At 47.4% G+C, this 23530-nt stretch overlaps 2 protein-coding genes across 5 annotated transcripts in view; both read left to right on the top strand.

The window, feature by feature from the left end:
* PLEKHA2 (pleckstrin homology domain containing A2) overlaps positions 1 to 11026 on the top strand; it is a 64602-nt gene extending 53576 nt beyond the window's left edge. For all 4 annotated transcript variants that reach the window (XM_018041997.1, XM_018041994.1, XM_018041996.1 and 1 more), the window contains 3 exons: positions 339 to 402; positions 6656 to 6733; positions 7171 to 11026. In XM_018041997.1, the coding sequence (XP_017897486.1) occupies positions 339 to 402; positions 6656 to 6733; positions 7171 to 7533 (505 nt within the window). In that variant the 3' untranslated portion in view covers positions 7534 to 11026. The remainder of the gene's footprint in view (positions 1 to 338; positions 403 to 6655; positions 6734 to 7170) is intronic.
* Positions 11306 to 23370, top strand: HTRA4 (HtrA serine peptidase 4). Its single transcript, XM_018042082.1, is given in 10 exon segments — positions 11306 to 11509; positions 11512 to 11844; positions 12475 to 12574; positions 13474 to 13678; positions 14872 to 15066; positions 15705 to 15737; positions 17085 to 17199; positions 18856 to 18913; positions 19462 to 19557; positions 23172 to 23370. Coding segments are annotated over 10 exon segments (1446 nt in total). The 5' UTR covers positions 11306 to 11364; the 3' UTR covers positions 23338 to 23370.

The raw sequence follows: 23530 nt of genomic DNA, 5'->3' as shown, positions 1-23530 counted from the left end.
ACATCTTGGCCACTAAAGAAACACAACTGTAGGCATTGTGGGGGTGTGGTGCATATGAGGCAGGAGGTCTTAGAAGCAAAGGAGCTGTGTCTTGTGAGAACTGATGGCGGTGTGCATTGGGGAGGGGGTGTCCATGGGGATGGTTAAACCACTGGAGATCCTCCAGGAAGTGAAGCTGAAGGAAACATGGCAATGCTTTCTGAGGCAAGGGCTGCAGAAGGAAGGGCCTGTGAACCCCCTTTTTACGGTAGGCGGCACAGGTACCCGTCTTAGCTTGAATCAGGTTCCCAGTGGGTGACCAGCATACCTGGTAACGTTCTTTCCCTCTCTCTGTCTAGCGATCTGCTGATGAGGGACAACCTGTTTGAAATAATAACCAGCTCCAGGACCTTCTACGTGCAGGTAAAAAGCTCCTCCCCCACCCCGAGAAGACGGGGACTTTCCTTCTCTGTGGCAAGTATACTTGCAGGCCTACCTTTCCCTCTGCTTTCTCTTTTATTTTGTTCGAAATTTCTCGGCGGTAAATTTAGGCCCCCGATAGTCAGTCCAGGTCCCATTTCATTCTAAACAGGATGTTTGCCCCAAGCTTCCCAACCATAAAATAATAAGAGTGGCCCGAGCCATCTCACTGGGGACTGTGAGCTTGTACCAGCTGCTCTCAGCTGCCGGGCGCCAGCTAAGCAGAGAAAAGGAGAACTGGTCAGTGGTTTCACTTCTCCCTTGGAGGGTATTTATAAGCCCCGTCTGTGTGTGGACGGCGCTGCATGCGGAAGGACCAAAGCACAGAGGGCCCTGTGCGGGGACCAGGTGCATAGCCAGCTGCACAGAGAAAGCCATTGTGTGGGCGCCGACCGTTCAGCTCTCAGAAGCGTCTCCCCTCCGCCCACGGCTCTGGAGTTCTCCCAGCTCCTCCTCAGATCATGGGAGCTGGAAAGGCAGATTTCCAGCCTCTAGCGCGGCCTAGACTTTTAAGGCCTAGTCCCCACCCCGGGCCGCCTAGTGGTCAGTCCACAGACTGCACGCCCCCTGACTCCCCCGCCTTGCGATGACGCTGCCTTTCTAGTGCCAGGGCTGCTGTGGGGTGTATTGGTTGAAATTTGGGGCCTCCCCACACAGTTTCTCAGGGCTCCCTGCATGCTCCCCACTAAATGCCCTTCCTTTCGAGAGGTCGCCTCTCAGCCATTTCACGAGCAGCCGCGCCCTCTGAGCCGGTTCCCCTGGCTGAGCCCAGCAGACCTGTTGGCAGCTGGAGGCATCTGTGGGTTCCATTCATTCAGATGAACACCCGGGAAGAGCCCTGGAAAGTGCTGGGGCCTTCGGGCAGCCTCCGTGCTGTTCGGGGCCAAAGTCTGAGCTGTAGGTACAAGAACTTCCAGTTCCTGGATTTGACAGATATTTGTAGATTCTTCTCAGAGTGCAGGCGTTGCCTTATCCTGGGGACCCGACGTTCAACAGAACAGATCCTGAACCAGAGAGGGAGACAGTCAAGAAAACTGGCAATTAGAACAGTGTGATGAGGTGGGGGTCAGCGTGTTGGGGAGATGAACACAGGTGACCTTTTAGGGCAGTGTAACTATTCCGCGGGCTTCCATGGTGGTGCTAGTGGTAAAGAGCACCCATCTGCCAATGCAGGAGACATAAGAGACGGGTTTGATCCCTGGGTCAGTAAAACCCCTGGAGGAGGGCATGGAAACCCACTCCAGTACTCTTGCCTGGAGAATTCCCATGGACAGAGGAGGTTGGCAGGCTGTAGTCCATAGGGGTCACAAAGATTCGGCCGCGACTGAAGCGACTTAGCATGCAGGCAGCGGTTCTGTATGATACTGTAGAGGAAGATGTGTGAAATTGAATTTTACAGCACAGAGTGTTAACTTTTAATATATGCAAATTAAAAAAATAATTTAGATGGTTGGGTGATCCCAGTATGGCATGCAGAATATGACCAAAGAACCTACGTGTGTTAAAGTATGAAGCAACCTCACTCATGGAGGTGGGGTCGGGGCGGGGGAAGAAAGTGTGAGAAGGGCTACCCTTAGAGTAAGTAGTGGTTGCTATGGGAACTCCTAAGAAGTGTACCTCCCCTAGTCTCAGGGAGTTAAGGGAAGTTTCCTGAAGGAAGATGGAGGAAAAGTGGCCCAGAGAGTTGTTCAGTTGCTAAGTCACGTCTGACTCTCTGTGACCTCATGGACTGCAGCACGCCAGGCTTCCCTGTCCTCCACTATCTCCTAGAGTCTGCTCAAGTTCCATGTCCATTGAGTCGGTGAAGGTATCTAATCATCTCGTCCTCTGTTGTCCCCTTCTCCTCCTGCCCTCAATGTTTCCCAGCATCAGGGTCTTTTCTAATGAGTTGGCTGTTCGCATCAGGTGGCCAAAGTATTGGCCCAGGGAGAGGGAACAGCAAGCAGCATCTGAAAAAAAATGCCTAGAGGTGAAAGAGGCTCAGGTGCTGGAAAGCTGATATAGAGGGTCTTTGTTAAAAAGCTGTATTTTATCCTCGGGGTTAGGCCCTTGGAGGTTAAGCTGGGGCAGTGACCCGATCAGATCCGCCTCTTAAAAATCCCATTTGCACAATGGCATAAGTTTCAGAGCCTTGTTTTCCTCATTTGTAAAGGGGAGATGGTAGTCCTTGATCCTGGCCACTTCGATGGGACCCTGGACCCTGGCAATGAATGTCCTGGCTGGTGCGGTGTAGTGGCTTGGCAGTGTAGGGGACAGATAAGAAAAGGGTGAGACAGGAGCCAGCAGAGCAGTTGGGAGGCTATTCATTGTCATGGTTTCAGTGACAAGGGAGGGATAAGGAAGCCTGATATCGGATGGGTGAAGAGTGGAGAAATTTGAAGAGTCCTTTCCAGGACTTTAAAGTTGATTGGATGTGGGATGAAGGGAGAGACGGGAGGTGAAGACCCTGCCCAGATGTCTGGCTGGAGCCTCGGGATGACGATGGCAGCCGTCACTGCAGAGGACAAACACACGGAAGGAGGGGCTGTCAAGGGCAAAGGGAAGCCTTGCTCAGGTGGTTGTGGTTCCTGCAAGATGTCCAAGGTGACCTGTTAGGACAGCCCCAGATGGATGGTGCCTGACACGGTGGTGGTGCTGAGTAAACATATGCCAGGTGAACGATGATGCCAGGTGAGGGTCTAGGACGGAGCTTTGGGTGGAGATAGTGACTTGGGAAACATGAACGCAGGCAAAAAGTGTTCAGAAGACACCGCGTCATTGGCAAGAGTGTCTGCAATTAACCAGAACCTTATCATCACTTCTGTCCTCCTTTTCCATCTGCTGTCGCATTTCTAGGGTAAAAGAACCCTCACATGGCCCTGAATAAATAAATGAGGGACTGGGCAAATCTGGGTATAGCAGCACACTCAGAAAGTTGGAGAAGAGTAGAGATGAAAACTCTTTAAGAATATGTATTTATTCATTTATGAATAAACTCATTTATGTTATCACAAGTAACATTTCATGAAAAATAACTCTGTTTCTAAAACAGAGGAGCAACAGGAGTAGCTTTTTTTTTTTTTTTTTTTTTTGTATTTTTGCAAATCTCTTTAATGGCTGGCTTATTGGAAGACAGCAGGGTTCTCAGATCTGCTCTGCATTCAGTCTGGGGCCATATGTTGTTTTGATAGAAGAGTGTGAAGAAAATCTGGCCCCGCAGAGACATGTATTTGGGAAAAGGGGATATTTTAATCTCTCAGATGATTGTGGTCAGTTTGTCCCTTTGAATGGATCCTACGTGGCAGGGCTGTATCTGAAGGTGGGATTTGCTCCTGGGGAGAGGGTAGGGGTTATTAGCTGTTGGGAATAGAATTAAGAAGGGCTGCCTAAAAATTCTGGGCAGTTGCAGCAGAAGTAACCAGTAATATATATTGGAAGTCTCTTATTTTTTATTTTTGACTGCGGCATGAGGACCTTAGGTCCCTGACCTGGGGATTGAACCTGTGCCCCCTGCAGTGGAAACCACTGGACCACCGAAGGAGGTTCTAGGAGCCTTTTATTGATGACCTGTTAGAATTCAGTGCTTAAAACTGTTGTATCTGTTATGACGCTGATAGCAGATCCTCAATCAGAGCTCATTGGACCGCAATAAAAATCACAGTCTGCAGTGATTCATTCAATACCCTTTGTTCCTCTCCCTCAAGGACAGAAACCCTACTTTTTCTTTTGAACCAAGCACCAGAAGCGTAGCACACCCTTAAGCAGACTTGTAAGAGGTGAAGGTATAAGCTTGGCACTTCCCTTCTTGTTCTGCTGAGTTTTTTCAGCCTTTTTTTTTCAGTCTCTTAGTAATTCACCGTAGGGTGGGTGGATTTCAGCTCTGGTTTTTACCTCTGGTTCATGAAACTACCTTTGTGATGTGGTTTTAAGATATTTTTGAGTTTCTGATAAAAGCTAAGCACAGGCTTTCCATAAAAGATAGATATACACATATACTGTAATCTTCACATATAGTTTTGGAGGTTTCACTGAATTTCTGTCACCCGTGGAGTCCAGTTCTTAAAACTACTAATAGAGATTTTAACTGTGAGCTCAGTAGCATAATATCCTATTTCTTCTCATGTGGGATCAATATCTGCCTTTTTATTTGAAAAATATTTTAAGCACTAGGATAATGTTTGTCCAGAGAAAAGCAATATCTCAAAGGTGAGTTGAAATATGAGACAATTTTACTTTAAATGTTCAAACTATAGAAATAGAGGTGAGCATTTATGAATAACGTTATTTATACTAGAAATAATGATCAATATCTTTTCAAACAACCCAAGGAATCTGAGAGACTTCAAGAAATATAGAAATATGTACAGAAATCCTTAGGAATGCTGGAAAGAATACCGCAGGAAACAGGTAGGCAGTGAAGACCTGGTCAGCTTCCCATCTGTAAACCATTTTATGGAGCTGATAAGTGAGCATATTAAGAAAAAGTATGTTATTTGATCCCAACAGTTTGATCCCTTTAGAATTATATGCAGTTTGAATGTGAAGAAAATGAAAAAAAAGTTGTAGGGGAGAAAGCCACGAAATATATTTATAATATTGGAATTTAGGGCTTCATTTGAGTCCCTCATATAATAATAATAACAACAGCGATAACTAATATGAAGCCCTTTCTGTGTATCAGGCACTTTCAAACTGCTTTGGCTAAGTGAGTTCATCTAATTTTTCCTAGTAGTTCTACTTGTGAAACAAGTCAGCTAGCCCTGCTGTACGTAAAATGCCTTCTGGAAGAATCTCGGAGACTGTCCTGGTTCTCTTTTTGGACTGGGGAAGGGTTTCTTTTTCTGGTTGTCCAGTAACTGGGAAAAGTCCCGGGGAAAGAGGGAGCAGGTGGATTTGCGTGAGAAAGTCCTTCCACTGGGGCGCCCTTGCTGCCTGTCTTTGGCCCAGCGCGCTGGGGTGTGAAACTGCTCCCCTTGTAAACGTCCTGCACACATCTAACCAGGGAGGGTTGGTTTGGCGTGACAGGAAGGGGTAGGCGGGCAAGTTTGAGGGTTTAAAAAAAAATTAGTTGTGTATTACCTTGGTGTGTAATGCAGAGAAAGAAACCTTTTAGGGGTGGGGAGAGTGAGGGGTGTATGTGGAAACTTTTGCAGGGCAAGCCTGTGATTGCACTCACGTGTGCCCAGGCACCCAAGTGCACACTGGTAATTTGGGGTGACTCTACCTGAGGAAAGTGCAGGGAGACAGAGAGATGTCAGGCCTTCAGTCTTGGTCCCAGCTCTGTGCCTGATACCTTTTGCCACGTGCCACACTGGATAAGGCTTCAGTAAACGTTTGCCAGGATCACTTGAGCTCAACCTGGTTAAGTGGGAAGGCACTGAGAATTCCTGGGGCTCCAACCTGCTGTGTTGCAGCCTGGGACTCTTTTCTTCACAGAGCCGCTGCTGCCCCCTTCTGGCGTTGCTTGGTATTTCTCGGGGGGAGTCCTTGGGCTACACTGAGCATTTTGCAGGATTTCAATTCCCCAACCAGGGATTGAACACTCACCCTCAGCAGTGGAAGTGCGGAGTCCTAACCACTGGACCACCAGGGAATGCCCAGGGCAAGAACTTTCTAAGGGCTCAGCAGTGCGGTACACATTGGTGAAGCCAAGTGCTGCAAGTCTAGCAACTGTGGAGGCCTGGGTGGGACTCAGGACAGACCCAGATCGTTTGATTTTTGAGAGAGGCCCTGTTCCTAGAGAAGCTGCCTCTCTGGGAGATTTTGCAGAGGATTTGGTTCAGTGGGATTGGAGCTGGAAGTGGGATTGTTTGTTCTGATAGCTATAGTAAAACAGAAAGATGACTGCTTTGGGTATCTGGGGAGTGGAATCAAAACCAGCCCTAAACTTTGGGCTCTGGTTTTCTGAACCTCATTTTTACTTTTCTGTGAAACAGGAGGTGAGGCCAGGTTGATCTTGTTCCACAGGGGGTGAGGGACTTCACCTCTAAGCTCTCCCTCTCTCACGACCACTGTCCATTTTATTGATAAGGTGACAGAGACAACTTTGCTGGGGGAAAACAGATATCCTCAGAGGTCTGAAAGCCACTTGGATGATCTCTGAGATACCCTCCCGCTCCAATGGTGTGGTTTTCTGAACTTAAAATTGAGTTACAGACATGGAAGCTGAAGTCACAGTGCTGTTCGTGGCTCTGTAAGTGCCTTGGGTGTTTTGCAGGCGGACAGTCCGGAAGACATGCACAGCTGGATTAAGGAGATTGGGGCAGCTGTCCAGGCCCTCAAGTGCCACCCCAGAGTAAGTCACTTCCTTCCTGCTCACAGTCACTGTCAGCCTTGCGATGAGTTGTCCCGAGTGGGCGGGTTTTGGTGATGTAGGCAAGCAGCCCGGAGCCCAGATGCAGCAGAAGCTCCAAGCTGTCTTGTTTGTTTTTCTCTTTCCACTGATCTGGGTACAAATTTTTATTTCTGTTCAGTCATTGGAGGAGGTGAGGTAGAGTTGGATAGAGAACCAGGGCTTCTGATGTGTTCTACAGATCTCCCTGCCAGGCAGTCCTTGTCACCTGCGGAGTGAATGCTGCCGCTGGACATAGTTGATCTCTGTAGACATGTATCTCTGGGCCTGTGAGGAGGTGATCCTGGGTGGAGGGCCTCTTCTTGGGCCTTTGGGACGAATATTGTCAGGAAACCCTTTACTTTTCTTTTTTTTCCCCCTCCCTCTTTTATTTTCCACAGGAGATGTCCTTTTCTCGGTCCATTTCTTTGACCCGCCCCGGAAGCTCCAGCCTCTCAGGGGGGCCCAACTCTATCTTGTGCAGAGGGCGAGTGCCCGGGGAGGAGAGAAAGACCCTCTGCAAAGCCCCCTCCCTGGCCTCCTCTTGGCAGCCCTGGACACCCGTCCCCCAGGCCGGGGAAAAGCTGCTTCCCACCGAAGAGACTGCTGAGGACTCTTTGTTCACGCCTCGACTTGGGGAGAGCAGTACGTCTGGGGTGCTGCCCAGCTCCCGGATAAGACACCGATCGGAACCCCAGCACCCCAAGGAGAAGCCATTTGTGTTCAACCTCGATGACGAAAATATACGGACCTCTGATGTGTGATGAGGCGCGGTGCCTGGGAGGGAGGGGGTGGGCTCAGACAAGGGGCCGTGACTCAGTGTCTCCATCTGATGCAGGACAATCAGACACCTTCCCGGCACTCGAATCCCTGTGGAGTGGGAATCCAGCTGACTTTTTAAAGAAAATGAATGCAGTGTTTTTCATTTGGGGAGGTCACTAGGTTAGACCTGTAGGCTTGCTCAGTGTGCCTCTTGCTCGACTCTTCCACAGTCCACCTGGTGAGCGGAGGTTGGAAGTCCAGTTTCATCCCTAACCAATTTTTAGTTCCTTGTCTTTGTCTTAGCTTCTTCCCTTTGTTTTCAGGCCAGGCACAGAACCTTGAGGCCAGTCATCTGGTCTTATCCTATTCTTATACATTGGCGGAAGTTTGACTGTGAAGTGGGAGAGAGGTAACTAACCCAATTGGAAGGGTAGAGGGGGTGGTGGTGGTTAGGGGGGCGGGGGATCCAGGCTCCAGCTTGGTCAGGATACATTCTGAGGGATGGTGTTAAAATCTGGGGGCGTGTGGGAGGCCCCAAATGTTAACCAGGGAGACTCCCCCCGCTCCAGGGGACTGCCATAAGGGAAGAAATAGGGGCCTTTTGAAGGTATGGGGAAATAATTCAACCTGAGTGGATCAGCCAGTTTTGAGAATTACTCTGTTCTCTTTGAGATGTTCTTTGACCCCGAATACTGCCACCATGAAAGACAGACCTCCCCGCCCTATTTCTGTGTCAGACCCTTAGGATGGGCTTATCAGTGTTCAGTGTTGAGAACGAAACAGAGATTGCCCTTGATATGGTGTTAACTGAAATGTGTGGAAGGTTGATGAGCGTATGGTAATTCACTTGTGTGATCCATCAGATCTCTATCTTAGAGTTTGAGAGTTGCTGTAAAGCAGGTGCCAGGAAGAGACGGAGTTTAGTTCACCCAGCTAAAATGTTTTGATTCATGTTTTCCTGACAGAGGGAAAAGTCTCTTCTAGCAAAGACAGATTATCTTGGGTCCTTGCCTCTCAACTCTTCTTTCATGGGGGTGTTACTGGTCTAGTTTTCAGTGTTGTACATGGTATACCTGGCAGACTTGATTTCTTTCTGTTCTTTGTGTCGCCTTTTGGATGATCCCTTGTGTCTATACTTGCATGATGATACCTCATCGTCTGATGAGGTTCTGTGTGCTTAACACCGAGGAGATAACAAAGATAGCCTTAAGAGATATTTATATTTTTAACAAAAATAGAAACTGTGCATAGAAACATTGATTTAGAGGCTCTGCATTGCTGGCTAGAGATTTCCCAGGTAGAAGAGCATAGATTGTATTTCCCATCCTGTATTTTAGGATGTACCTTTGTCCATTTGTCAAGAGATACTATTTCCAGATCCCTGGAAGAATCTGTCTGTCCAGCTTATGTGGTGAACTGCTACCAGGGTTCCCTAAAGGGAGGGAATTTGACTCATTTCTGTCTATAACTTTGTATCAGCTAGATCAGTTAATTTTTGTCTTTAAATTAAAACTTAACAAATAGATCAGGAGACTAAGAGAAGCATTTTTACCTAAGTCAGTCCCTTCCCCTCCTGATGTTCACATCCAATGGCAGCAAAAAACATGTGGTCAGAAAATCCTTAGTGGCTTGAGGGAAATCTGTTTCTTTCAGGCAGGGTAGTTTCCTTCTCAGGTTGTGAACTTTTCTTGACTGACCTGCTTTAGAGATAAGCTTCATTTAAATTGTTTGGCCCACTGGTCCTGGTTTGAAAAAGGAAATCTACCCTGAATTTTACTCTTTTTCTCTTTTCTTTATTCTGCAGCTTCTTGTATACTTTTGTCTTAAAAATCCCTTGTTTGGGGATTATTTATTTATGAGTAATCAGGTGACAACATATTTCAAGTCACCTGATTTCAAGAAGCCATTCCCAATTCTTCAAGTTCTTTGTCTCAGGTTTCATCTTCAAAGTTCCCGCAAGAAAATTCTTTGGCTAGGTCAAAGAAAGTGCACAGAGATACGGAACTATAAAAATAAATTAGGAACTTTTGAGATCTCTTATACATTCCCTGACTCATGGAAAGATGTCATCTCTTGGTGTGTCAGATGTGAAAATCTACCGATTTCTTCCTCTCTTTTCAGTAAGCTCTCTGCTAGATTACTACTGCTGAATTAATTGGCCATTACAGTAAGCTGATCTGTTTCTTAGTAAGAGCTGTTTTGAGAATGTATTAAACATACTTATAAATCCAGATTGTATTACCATGATAGAGGGAAAACAAGGATTCTAGTTGGCAGATACTTGGGAATTCCAAGTTAGAATGTTGTTAATGTAGCTCCAACACCAGATAAATATAATTATCTTCAGTGAAGCCTAGAGGCATGCTCATTGCCAAATCTTCTTTCAAAATTCCTTTTGTGTCCATTGTTTCTTAGCCTCTGGTTAATTTCACATCATACCTTTTAACGTCACTACATGTGTGAGCCAAGGATGGTGCTTATACGACCAAAGCGTTTGGTTTGAAGTGTGAAAAGTGGAACCAAACGGGAAAAGTAGGGCAGGGATGCAGGATCGATTAGTAGTTAAGTGCATAGGCTCTGGAATAAGTCTTGTTTTTTTTAAAAAAGGAACCAAAAAAGATACTGCATTTTTTTTGTGTGTATGGGATAAAAGCATTTTCTGAGTTGCTGTTTTGCATAAGACTTTAGACTTGGTCTTCACCCACTGTGTCTAACAGTTTCAAGTTCTTGAAAGTTAAGGATTTGCTAGCTCAGAGCAAATGAGCTGATGGCTGATGTCTGGTGAATGTAGTTTGGCCTTTTGCATTGTGAGATGACAGTCCTACTAAGATGTCATGGAAACAGAAGAGGCACACATCGGTTTCTGAATAGAATGCTGGGCTCCCAAAGAGTCCAATTTCATAGCTCACTTGAAGCAGAAGGCAGTTTTTTGGTTTTTCTTACCTCCCCTCCCCTACAATGTAATTGTGGTCTGATATGGACTAAAAGGATCCAATACATAAGTGGCAGATTCAGTAGCTGAACTGTGAGATTTGATATGTTTGTTTTCACTCTTAACCAGATAGACATAAAGAGGTAGTAACTAGCATTTTGGAAATTGAGTTTCCCAAATTAGCTTTGTTTATGAGCTTCCAACATGTCAGAAATAGTTTCTGCCAGCCATCACTTTCTTTTCCCTTACTCCCTTTTTCTGTGTTATTGCCTGCAGTAGTGAATTACAGTCACTCATGCCTGGTAGAGTTTGAGTAAAGCGAATATTTGGCCAAAAACCATACTGTTTGACCCCTTACCCGCTGTCCCAGAAGGTGTGGTATGATCCTGTGTTTTGAACCAGTCTGTGTCAGCTGAAATGCACTGACTTGCAGGCTGAGCTGAGTGCATGGAAACTCTTATGCTTCTCATTTTATGTGATCTCTTAATTGGTATGTAGCAAAAATAATTTTCTAAAACTGTTTTGTTGCTTGTTTTGTAATAAAACCACGTGAAATACTGAAATATGGTACATGTTTTCCTAACACTGACCGTCTGTCCGTGGGTGGGTAATGTGTCTTGTCAGCCTGCCCCCGTTCTGGGTGTTAACTGGTTTCATGAGGTGGGTCCCTGGCGGGGTGCAGGGGTGCGGGGAGGGGGGGGCGGTGTCGGGGAAGGGCCGAGGACATGTCTCCATCTCCTGGGACTGGTCGGGATGGGTTGAAGCGGGGGTTACTGGGGAGTGTGTGGAGAGGGCTGCCAGGCTCTGCCCCTTAAAGTCTGGGGCTGGCGAAGGCAACACCCCAGTCCGGAGACTGCTGCTCATCTGAGTGGGTCCAGAGGGAAGGTGGGAGGCGAGCAGGATGACCAGACCCCTGCGGCAGCCTGCCGGGCTCGGACCATTCGTTCTGCTGTGGCTGCTGCTGCCCGCGCCAAGTGGGCGCGGGGTCCAGGCCGGGCGGGCCTGGCCCGTCCCACCCTGCCCAGCGGTCTGCGAACCCACGCGCTGCCCCCGCGGCCCCGGTGCTCGGCGGGGACCGCGCCGGTGCTCGACCGCTGCGGGTGCTGCCGGGTCTGCGCCGCGGCCGAAGGCGAGGCCTGCGGCGGGCCGCTGGGCCGGCCGTGCGCCCCGGGACTGCAGTGCCGCGCGCCGCGCGCTCCCCAGCTCCTCGGCGGCCGCCCGTTGGGCACCTGCGGCTGCCCGGCGGCGGGGGGGACTGTGTGCGGCAGCGACGGGCGGACCTACCCTAGCCTGTGCGCGCTCCGAGCCGAGAACCGCGCCGCGCGCCTCCGTGGCGCGCTCCCCGCAGTGCCAGTGCAGAAGGGGGGCTGTGGGGACCCAGGTGAGCCGCGGGCGCGCGCTCTCGGCGCCCCCTTCTCGCTTCTTTAAGCAGCGAGTTCCCATCGCGGGGTTTGCCGCCGGCTCCTACCGGCTGCCTTGCCAAAGGGAGTCAGTGCTTCCCCCCTTAAGTGTGGCGGCTCAGGGGTAAAGAATCCTCCTGCCGATGCAGGAGACGCAAGAGATGAGGGTTTGATCCCTGGGTGGGAAAGATCCCCTGGAGGAGGGCATGGCAACCCACTCCAGTGTTCTTGTCTGCAGAATCCCATGGACAGAGGAGGCCTGCTGGGCTACCGTCCGTGGGGTCGCAGAGTCCGACACGACTGAGCACACATGCTCCTGGTTTGGTGTCTGGTTCCCGGCTCCCACGTGGCTGCTCCCCAATTTCCTCCCCATAGCTGTTGACCACGTTTTCCCTTTTAAGTAATTTCCCAATCAGGATGACAGGTCTGGTCTCCTCAAGGTGTAACCTCGTGGGTACCCCAGTGAATACACAGAGGGACACGGTAGAGAGGAAAGGGAGGGAAAGACGGGAGAGAGGACGAGAGATTTGAGAGGTGATACTCGATGTGAGCAGGCAGCCAGGGTCCTACTCCTCCAACCCCTGCCCCAAGAATAAAGCATCTCTTCGCAGGGGCCGGAAGTGCAGGCTGGCCCAGGAGCAAGTTCAACTTCATCGCCTCGGTGGTGGAGAAGGTGGCCCCGTCCGTGGTTCATTTACAGCTGTTCCGCAGGTAAAAGGGGTCTGAGGAGGAAGCTAGACCCCTGGGCTAAGTTTCTGAGAGCCTCTCTGCTCCATCCGCTCCCTCCGCCCCACTCCCACCGCATCGGCCCTTCCAGCTTCAGTTTTCCCAGCATCACTTAGTCTTAAAAACCGCCCTGAGAAAAATTAAGGGGCTCAAAGACCTTGTATGGTCTGTTGGTCATTTCGCCAAAAAGCCCTAGTCATAAGGATTCAGACTTGCAAACCTGAGCTATTCCTCTGCCTCAGACAAATTCGAGGTCAAATGCAAGAGCCAGGAGGCATCTCGATGGTGATCTTGTCTGGGCATCTTCTGCGTGAAAAGAATCCCAGACCCAGAGGGCAAGAGAAACTTGTCATATGTCAGTTCGTAGGCCAGTTCGTAGTGGAAACGAGGTGGGGACCAGACTTCTCTGACTCCCTCCCTGCTTGGGTGCTGGATAAAGTGGCACTAGGTCCACTTCTGACCCCAGGATTAGGTTTAGTCGCTGAGTCGTGTCTGACTCTTTTGCGACCCCATGGACAGTAGCCCTCCAGGCTCCTCTGTCTGTGGGATTTCTCAGGCAAGAATACCGAAGTGGGTTGTCATTTCCTTCTCCACAATTAAGTTAGTCCTCTTTGAAGCAGAGGACAGCTACTTTGAGCAGCAAGACGGGGGCATTCCTGGTAAAGAATTGGAATCAGCTCTCAGTCCTGTTCCTAAGGGATGGCCAGGGCACTGAACACACAGTCCAGTTAACGTGGAGAGAACGGATACAGGGAGAAGTAAAATGTCTGAGGAAGCTAGGGTGAGAGAATGTTTGACAAACGCCAGGTTTCTCGTGCTTCCAGACTACGGCGGATGCCCTGATTTGCTTGCCCTTGGCTTATGCTGTTGTCTTGCTGAGACAGGTCGCCTCTCGGCAGTGAGGATGTCCCTGCGTCCAGTGCCTCTGGGTTCATAGTGTCTGAGGATGGGCTAATTGTTACCAACGCCCATGTCCTCACTAACCAGCAGCGGATCCAGGTGGAGCTGCAGAGTGGGGTCCAGTATGAAGCCACCGTCAAGGACATTGACCATAAACTGGATCTTGCCCTGATCAAGATTGAGCCAAATGTGAGTCTGCGTGTTTGGGGACTTTCATCAACGTGCTGGTCTTTTCTTCCCCACCCGATCACACATCTTTTCTTGCTATATGTTTCCTTCGTCTCCCACCCCTGTTCTCTTTCTTTCTGTTTGTCACTCCATCTTTTTTAAATTTTCTTCCGTGCCTGTCTGTCCGTCCCTAGCAATTTCTATTAACTACACAGCTGTCTTTTTTTCTCCTTCAGTTCCTTCTCCAACAGAGACTGCTTCTGGGAAACTTATTTCTCTGCTGTCTTAGAACACCAGACATAACTGTAATGGATTCCAAGCTGCTAAGATGTACTTTGAGTTCCTTGCTATGCAAAGTGGTCCACACCTTGGCAGCACTGACATCATCTGAGAAGTGTTTAGAAAACTCAGATCAACTGAATCAGAATCTGCCTTTTCTTGTTTTATTTTATTCTCCTCTATAATGCTATGGTACTAGGCTCTCTTTAATTTTTTTTCTCTTTATTTTTTCATTGGAGGGTGATTGCTTTACAATGCTGTGTTAGTTTCCACTGTGCAGCAAAGTCAATCAGCTACTTGTGTACGTACATCCCCTCCATCAGGAGCCTCCCTGCCACTCCCCCACTGTCTCACCCCTCTAGGTCATCACAGAGCACGAGCTATGCTGCAGCTTCCCACTAGCTCTGTTTCACACGTGGCAGCGTGTATGTTTCAGAGCTACTCTCCTGATTCGTTCCACCCTCTCCTTCCCGCCCTGTGTCCACGTGTCCACTCGCTACGTCTGCGAGAACCCACCTCTTAGCATGATTCCCAAGAGGTTCATGTGCACAGTTAAAGAGAAAGACTGCTTTGGGTGACCTCCTTTCTGTTCATGGCTTATTAACTTTGCAAACTCGTGAGCTGGAGTGGGGCCGAGTAAACTGCTAACGTCGGTTTATGTTTCATCAATTAACTTCACTTTGTTTACTTATCATCATTTCTACAAGCAGTGATTTTAGATTTTAGAGATGGTCTGATCATCTTAACAAGTGAGAGTCTGGTGTAGTCGGAGTATAAGGAAGAAGCCTCAGGCAGTTGTAGAACCGAGGTGTGTGGTCGATTCTTAGATTCCGGGTGCTAAAATGGTAGTGGCCATGTCATATATGTGTTATACACAAATGCTGATTGAGTCCATTCTTGATTTATCCACCTCATCCCTCCTCACCCACATACAGACTGACCTCCCTGTATTGCTGCTGGGAAAGTCATCTGACCTGCGAGCTGGCGAGTTTGTGGTGGCCTTGGGGAGCCCGTTTTCACTGCAGAACACGGTGACGGCAGGAATTGTCAGCACCACCCAGAGAGGGGGCAAAGAGCTTGGGCTGAAGGATTCAGACATGGATTATATCCAGACAGACGCCATAATTAATGTGAGTCACGGGGGTGGCTGTCCTCAGCCCGTAAGATGCAGTGGCCAGTAAGATCTCACTGGCAATGCAGTGAGAAGAACGCTTCAGGGTACCTTTGTTTCCCTTCGGCCTTTCAGGGATGTCTAGAGATCAGGTCTACCCTTGTGGGAGGGATGGAGTGCCATGCTGTTAGAGGTCAGCCTATGTGATGTGATGACTGGCATCCACGATACTGGATGGTCTCTTAGGGTCTGTCACAGAGGTCACTGCTGCCATAGGAAGTGGTGGTCCTTCCTCGGGCTGTTGTTCCTTTCTTTAAATTTTAAAAATACTGTTTATTTATTTATCTGTCTGAGTTTTAGTTGTGGCACTTCGGATCTAGTTGGGGCATGTGGAATCTAGTTCCCTGACCAGGGATGGAACTCGGGCCTCCTGCCTTGGTAGCGCAGAGTCTTAGCCTCTGGACCACCAGGGAAGTCCCCTCTTCCTATTGTTCTTTACCTGCACTGGTTTAGGAATTGATGATGATGTGGCCTGCCTTTGCCCGCCCTGGGGGAACGGGCTCACTAGAGCAGGCTGCTTTTGATAAACCTCTTTAGGGATTGTGTAGACATGACCAGGGAAAAAGTACTGATGGTGTTTTCCAATTCTGTCTTCAGCACGGGAATTCTGGGGGGCCTCTAGTGAACTTGGTAAGTAGCCACTTTTTTTGTTGCCTCACGCCTCTTCCTAGCTTTCAGAGACTTGACATTTCATGGTGCAGATGGCCATGTTGCTCCTGTGTAGCGATGTGTGGTTTGGTGCTTTTCTATAATTGCACCGTAAGTAAAGAGTTAGGAAAATTTCAGATCTACCATGGGTTTGCCATCCTGGTGTGTGAGCTCATCCAGTTGAGGGTGCCAGAGTTTCCTTCACACCTACTTACATCTCTTCCACGTGTTCTCTGCTTTCGTTGGGTACTTAACAAAAGTCCTGGGTACTAAACCCAAATTATGTCAAACGACCACGGTACTGTGGAATGTATATCCTTGACGACCTCCTGCTTCTGCATGTGAAGAACTAACTCTCACCCCAAAATGCTAATTTAGTATTGACCTGCATAGAGATGATAAAGGCATCAACAGCAGTCCACTGCTCTGTCATGTATTTAATTCTTAAGTTGTAATCAACATCCCTGGGTTGCAACGCTGCATCCCTGGTTGCAACCCTGCAACGCCAGGGTTTCTAGTTGCTCAAATACATGTGACAACCTGAGAGGGCAGTGCTGTCTGAAACACAGCCTGTGACCGTGGCCTCTGAGTCCCTTTGAGTGGGTCATTTTTGGTTCCTCTTTACATGTTACACTTGCTTGTAGGAGGATGAGTTGGGTGTGTGGAATCACTGAGCACTTTTTACTTATAACGTTGTACGTGGTTTGGGGCCTGCTTTTTTTCCAGTAGACAATGAATTTACTAGAGTGAAGATGAGATGCAGAATTGCAAAGTCACACTGCAGACCTATTGAATTATAATCTGTATTTCAGTGTGATGGGAAGTCTCTCTTTTTTTTTCCTCCTGCCCATTACCTAACAAAAGCTAAGGGATGATGAAATTAAGAAAAAGTATTTCCCACTTCATAAATTATGTTTAGGGGACATAAATTGACCTTATGTTCCTAAGGTCAATTTGGCGAATCTTCTGAATAGTTTCATTGAAGTGTGACTGAAAGTCAACAGCTTTTTGCCTTTTCCATGTTTATTTTTAGTCTCATTTAAGGAATGGAAAGGCATATATTCCTTATCCTCATATCTGTGTTGAAATATAAACTGTGGTTCACTCTGAAAAATCAATGTAATTTGAGCAAGAAAAAAAAAAAGTGAGCTCAGGATTAAAACCCCAAACTCCTCAGCAGGAATCTTTACTGGAGTAGGTCTCCTCTGTAACCCATACACTGCTGGTCCCCTAAGATGCCACCTGCTGCTCCACCCTAAGCTTCTCTCCTTCCTTTGCCTGTTCAATCTGCACAGCTGGGCAGCTGAGTGATGTCCCCTCCTTTGGCAGGATGGTGATGTGATTGGCATAAACACACTGAAGGTAACTGCAGGAATCTCCTTTGCAATTCCCTCGGATCGCATTCGGCAGTTCTTGGCTGAATTCCATGAGCGCCAGCTGAAAGGTAAGGGGAGCTGGTTTGGACTTTTCTTTCCCTCCAGGCTTCCTGGTGACTCAGATAGTAAAGAATATGCCTGCAATGCAAGAAACCCAGCTTTGATCCCTGGGTCAGGGAAGATTCCCCTGGAGGAGGAAATAGCAACACACTCCAGTATTCTTACCTGGAGAATTCCATGGACAGAGAAGTCTGGCGGTACAGTCCATAGGGTCAACAAGAATTGGATGTGACTGAGCAACTAAGGCTCTTGAGAAACCTGTATGCAGGTCAGGAAGCAACAGTTAGAACTGGACATGGAACAACAGACTGGTTCCAAATAGGAAAAGGAGTACGTCAAGGCTGTATATTGTCACCCTGCTTATTTAACTTCTATGCAGAGTACATCATGAGAAATGCTGGGCTGGAAGAAGCACAAGCTGGAATCAAGATTGCCGGGAGAAATATCAATAACCTCAGATATGCAAATGACACCACCCTTATGGCAGAAAGTGAAGAGGAACTAAAAAGCCTCTTGATGAAAGTGAAAGAGGAGTGTGAAAAAGTTGGCTTAAAGCTCAACATTCAGAAAACGAAGATCATGGCATATGGTCCCATCACTTCATGGCAAATAGATGGGGAAAGAGTGGAAACAGTGTCAGACTTTATTTTTGGGGGCTCCAAAATCACTGCAGATGGTGATTGCAGCCATGAAATTAAAAGATGCTTACTCCTTGGAAGTAAAGTTATGACCAACCTAGATAGCATATTCAAAAGCAGAGATGTTACCTTGCCAACAAAGGTCTGTCTAGTCAAGGCTATGGTTTTTCCAGTGGTCATGTATGGATGTGAGAGTTGGACTGTGGAGAAGGCTGAGCGCTGAAGAATTGATGCTTTTGAACTGTGGTGCTGGAGAGACTCTTGAGAGTCCCTTGGACTGCAAGGAGATCCAACCAGTCCATCCTAAAGGAGCTCAGTCCTGGGTGTTCATTGGAAGGAATGATGCTGAAGCTGAAACTCCAGTACTTTGGCCACCTCATGCGAAGAGTTGACTCACTGGAAAAGACCCTGATGCTGGGAGGGATTGGGGGCAGGAGGAGAAGGGGACGACAGAGGATGAGATGGCTGGATGGCATCACTGACTCGATGGACAGGAGTTTGAGTGAACTCCGGGAGTTGGTGACGGACAGGGAGGCCTGGCGTGCTGTGATTCATGAGGTCGCAGAGTCGGACACGACTGAGCGACTGAACTGAACTGAGTGACTAACACTTTCACCTTTCACCTTTTTCTTCCCCTCCAGTAGTTTTCAGGAGCCCTCAAAGGCCTTACCTGTGGTGGAGACACTCCTTCGAGTTCTGCAGAAAACAGAGTCGTGTTTCATGTTAGACCTGACTCAGATCACAGTGGGGCCAGGCAGCAATACCGGGGGCCAGGCGCAAGGCCTGGCATGAGGTGTGCCCAGAAATACTCGGATTGAATTGATGTGGAAAGGAAAGCCCGGGGCCGGAGGTGGGGCGGTGAGCCTGCGCTAATGATGAAGGTTCTCTGAAGCACGTTTGTCTTGGCCGACAGCCTGAGAGGGCACTTATAATTGGAAGGAATATTCTGTGACTCCGGGCCTTTTAAGCTCTGCCAAAAGGAGAGAGGTCTTGTTGTCAGTAACACATTATAATTTTCCTTTCCAGGAAAGGCTCTCTCACAGAAGAAATATCTGGGTCTGCGCATGCTACCCCTCACAATGAAGTAAGCACGGGCTTTGACTATGTCTGGGTTGTATTTTAGAAGAAAAAGTTACAGATAGAGAGTCTGAACGGAGAAGGTAGAGGATGTGGTCAGCAGCGGATGAATCACCTACCACTTGTTACAGAGTCAGTGACCGCGTCTGCGGGCACCAACGCACTGTATTTTCCATGGGACTCTTTCACTTGTGGCTGTATTTTTTTAAATTTACTTATTTTTTCTTTCGGCTGCACCACGGGGCACACGCGATCTTCATTCCCCGACCAGGGATTGCACCTGCTCCCCTTGCAGTGGAAATTCAGAGTCTTAACCACTGGACTGTCAGGGAAGTCACACTATGGCCACACTTTATAACGTCCAGTGGTTCTAGGCTTTGGCACCGAGAATCGGGGAAGAATGACTGTGGCCCTGTGACCAGCTAGATGGCGTCTTTGTCCCCTTGGTGCGAGCCTTGGGCCGAGCAGAGAGTCCCCGCTGAGAGCTAGGGGCAGGCCAGGGCTAGTTCACTGTGCTTCCTAACCTCCTGGGGAATCTCTTGTCACTCTTCCTAGCCTGCTTCAAGAAATGAAAAGGCAAGATCCAGAATTCCCTGACGTGGCTTCTGGGGTTTTTGTACATGAGGTGATTCAAGGAACAGCTGCTGAGAGGTAAGAGCAGTGCAGGCCCTGGCCCAGGATCCTCCGTTCTCACTAGACGTGTCCCGCGGTAAATGTGTGTGGGATCCAGGGTCCTGTCCCGTACCGTGGGCTCCACCCCCAGAGGCCACTGAACAGCTGAGGGGTGTGACTGACCGACTGTATTTTACATTTTGTACATGTTTGCGTGCTAAGTCGCTTCAGTCCTCTCAGGCTCTTTATGACCCTATGGACTGCAGTCCACCAGGCCCCTCTGTCCATGGGATTCTCCAGGCAAGAATAAAGGTTGCCATTTCCTTCTCCAGGAGATCTTCCCAAGCCAGGGATCAAACCTGCTTCTCTTAAGGTCTCCTGCATTGGAGGGTAGGTTCTTTACCTCTAGCCACCTGGGAAACCCCATTTTGCATTTTACTTAATTTTAATTGATAATTAAATTAAAACAAAACAGAACAGAAGCAATGTAAAATGTTTTCCCATGAAGCATATCTTTTTTTGTTGTTGTTGTTCTGGGAAGATTGCATTTTATTTTAATAACTGCACTGTGGAAGAAATTATCATCAGGTATATGCTGTTTCTAGAAGATTTCAAAGAGTGTAAAATATGTATAATAATTATTAAAATATGACATGTTAAAATGATATTTTAGATATACAGTTAAGACATCAAAGTACATTTTTATATTAATGTTAGTTTCATCTGTTTAAAAATTAGAGAAAAACTTTTTTTTTTTAATGTGGCTACCAGTTCACATCAATTTAAATTAATTTTGCTAGAATTTCCAAATCTACTCTTTTGCTTAATACCTTACTTAGTAAGAATTAGAAGAATCTGGAGGGTTAGGAGTTTAGGAACATATTTTAGGTACTTTAAAATCCTGGATGACACTAAAGAATTCTCTGACACTATCAGAGGCCAGCCCAGCACTAAACAAGTACATAAAGTGAATAAAGCAAAGGCTAGAGACATTTCGAGAGATTTCCAGTAACTACAGAGAGAAAAGATGACTCGGCCTACAGTTATTCTCCTGATCTCTCTCTTATGCTTCTTGCATACCCTTCCCTCACTGTTTTCGTTTTTCTAAGAGCTCAACAGTCTGCTTAGATTATGTTAACTCTTTTCATAGGGCAAGAATCTATAGGGTACTAACTGTTCAGAACAGCTAAGCGTTAGGCTTCCAGTTACTATATTTGACTTGCCATTGGCATTTCTAGACTTTCTGGGTCCCTGCCCCCACTTATTTTTAACTTCTGGTTCAAGGCTGAAGCTATTTCTTTCAGCTCTTCAGTCCTTGCTCCTCAAAATTTGGTCTGTAGACCAGCAACAATGGCATCAGCTAGAGCTTTTCAGAGTGACAGGAGTGCCTCTGGAAAAGAATTTGGAAAATAACAGATATATGTATAGGTGTGACTGAATCACTTTGCTGTACACCAAACCTAACACAACATACTCCAATATAAAATAAAAGTTTAGAAAGAATCAGAATCTGCTTTTTAAATAAGATCTTCGGGGGATTCAGGTGCACGTTACACGGTGGGAATTGCCGGTGGCTTGAAGTCTCTGATAAACTGGAAATCTTCCTGGTGTTACCCACTTATAATAGTGATCACAGTTCCGGTAATAACAGCTGGCATTTATCAACTACTTACTGTGTCAGGAATCATTTAAAGGGTCTACCCTGGTGGCTCAGAGGTTAAAGCGTCTGCCTGCAATGCGGGAGACATGGGTTCGATTCCTGGGTTGGGAAGATCCCCTGGAGAAGGAAATGGCAACCCACTCCAGTATTCTTGCCTGGAGAACCCCATGGATGGAGGAGCCTGGTGGGCTACAGTCCACGGGGTCGCAAAGAGTCGGACACGACTGAGCGACTTCACTTCATGTACTTGTTTCAAGCCCCCAGTAATTTGGGGATATAGGTGTTATTTTACAGAGGCAGCAAATGGGGTGCAGAGGTTAATTACCTTGGAAGTTACGTGATGTGTCAGTCAGAAGGCAGGGATGTGGGACCTAGCTTGGCCCCTGTATTATCCTACTCTTGCGGCTGCTGTTATTGTTTCTGAGAGGCAGAGTGACTGGCAAGAAGACGGGTTTTCAAGTCTGAAACATCCAGGATGAAATCCTGCTTTCGCTTCTTACAAGCTGACAGTCATGGGGGAAAGTCTCTTATTTGTCTGAGCCCCACTTCCCCATACTTGACGCATAGTTTGCATCCAGTAATACTTTACAGATTTCTTTTCTTTTTCTACTTACAGAACTATTGTGAATTAACTTCTTTCTTTGTGCACCACACCAGGCACCAACCCCTCCTCCTACGCACCCCCCTGCCCCGCCCCGTCCGGCAACTGCCCTTGTTCTCAAGGTTTTCTCTGCTTTTAGCTCTACCCTTGAACTTCTCTTCATAGGCACGTCCTTTACATTTGGTTTCTCTTCTTTTTTTTTAATAAACTCCACATACCCTGTTAATCCTCCCACATTATCATTTCTTCCCTGGGCTTCTCAGCTTCCTATTCCTCACTCTTTTTTTCTTTTTTGGCTGTACCTGGCGGCTTGTGAGATCTCAGTTCCCTGACCAGGGGTCTAATAACCTGCCCCCCTGGCAGTGAAAGCACAGAGTCCTAACCACTGGACTGCCAGGAAATCCCACCAACGCCACCACCCCCCATTTCCCTCACGTGGTATCTCCTGTGGTCATTTGACTTCCAGCCTGTTTTTGACTTTAAGATAGATCGTCGACATGGCTATATATTTACTGTACTGTTTTGTATCTGGAACTAGTTTTGTTTCTAGAACATAAATTCTATGTGAAACAAATATGTTGGAGGCTGAATATAATCACAACTTTGAGGAAAAGAAGCCTTAAATATTTAGAGCTTGGAGCTTCGTGACTGGTTTTTGACTTTCTGGAAACTGCTTCTGTAGTACAGCTCAGCATACCCTCCAGGTCCATAAATTATAGGTGAAGGTGGGGTAGGTAAGTGGGCTGTCAACACCCCACTGATCAGAGTGTAATTGTCTAGAAAAATATGTATTGCTTGGGCTTTTCATGTTTATTGGTAAGGTTGAGGGTATGTTTCATGTTAAGTGAGGTCAGGGATTAACAGACAAGAAAAGCTCAATTTACTATTCCAAACCAAATCTAACATATGGGAGGTGCAAATTTCATACATATGATTCTGGTGGAATATGAATTCTAGAAAGGTGAATAGGGTTGTTGTCCTCCAGTGATTCTGCAGCATATAGTAGAAGAGTCCCCATATTTGGAAATGAAAAGTGAAAGTGAAGCCGCTCAGTTGTGTCTGACTCTTGCAACCCTATGGACTGTAGCCTGCCTGCCAGGCTCTTCCAAAAATGGATTTTCCAGGCAAGAATTACTGGAGTGGGTTGCCATTTCCTTGGGATCTTCCCAACCCAGGGATCGAACCCAGGTCTCCTGCATTGCAGGCAGACTCCTTACCATCTGAACCACCAGGGAAGTGGAATATTTGGAAGAATGGAGGCCATTTCTGGTTCCCTGGTTTGCATGCTTAATGTCAGCACAATAGTAGTGCCTTGAGAGACAGACATTAAATTCTAGATGGGGATTAAGTCAAACTCTTACAGTTTCATGGTCCTTTTTTCTCCCCTCCCAGCTCTGGGTTGAAAGACCACGATGTAATTGTCAGCATAAACGGACTGCCTGTCACCACGACAACCGATGTGATTGAAGCTGTTAAGGCCAATGATTCACTTTCCCTCCTGGTTCGTCGGAAAAGTCAAACTTTGATCCTGACAGTCACACCTGAGATAATCAATTAAGAGCCTTGCTTTAAAGATAAATTATCTAACAAAGCCAAAGCTACATTACCTGGTTTGTATTGAGGATGTGCCAGTGATGGCAAGGGGTTTTAGGATCTCTTTCTTCTGAAGAAAAATGTGTGCTTTTAAAACACACATACACACATTCCAGAACCATCAGGTTGGGGGTATTACAACTGCTGATAAGGAGCCT

The sequence above is a fragment of the Capra hircus genome, chromosome 27, assembly GCF_001704415.2.
Source record: "Capra hircus breed San Clemente chromosome 27, ASM170441v1, whole genome shotgun sequence".
Taxonomy (NCBI): Eukaryota; Metazoa; Chordata; class Mammalia; order Artiodactyla; family Bovidae; genus Capra; species Capra hircus.
Note: the sequence above shows the minus strand (reverse complement) of the source record. Positions and strands in the feature narration are given on the sequence as shown.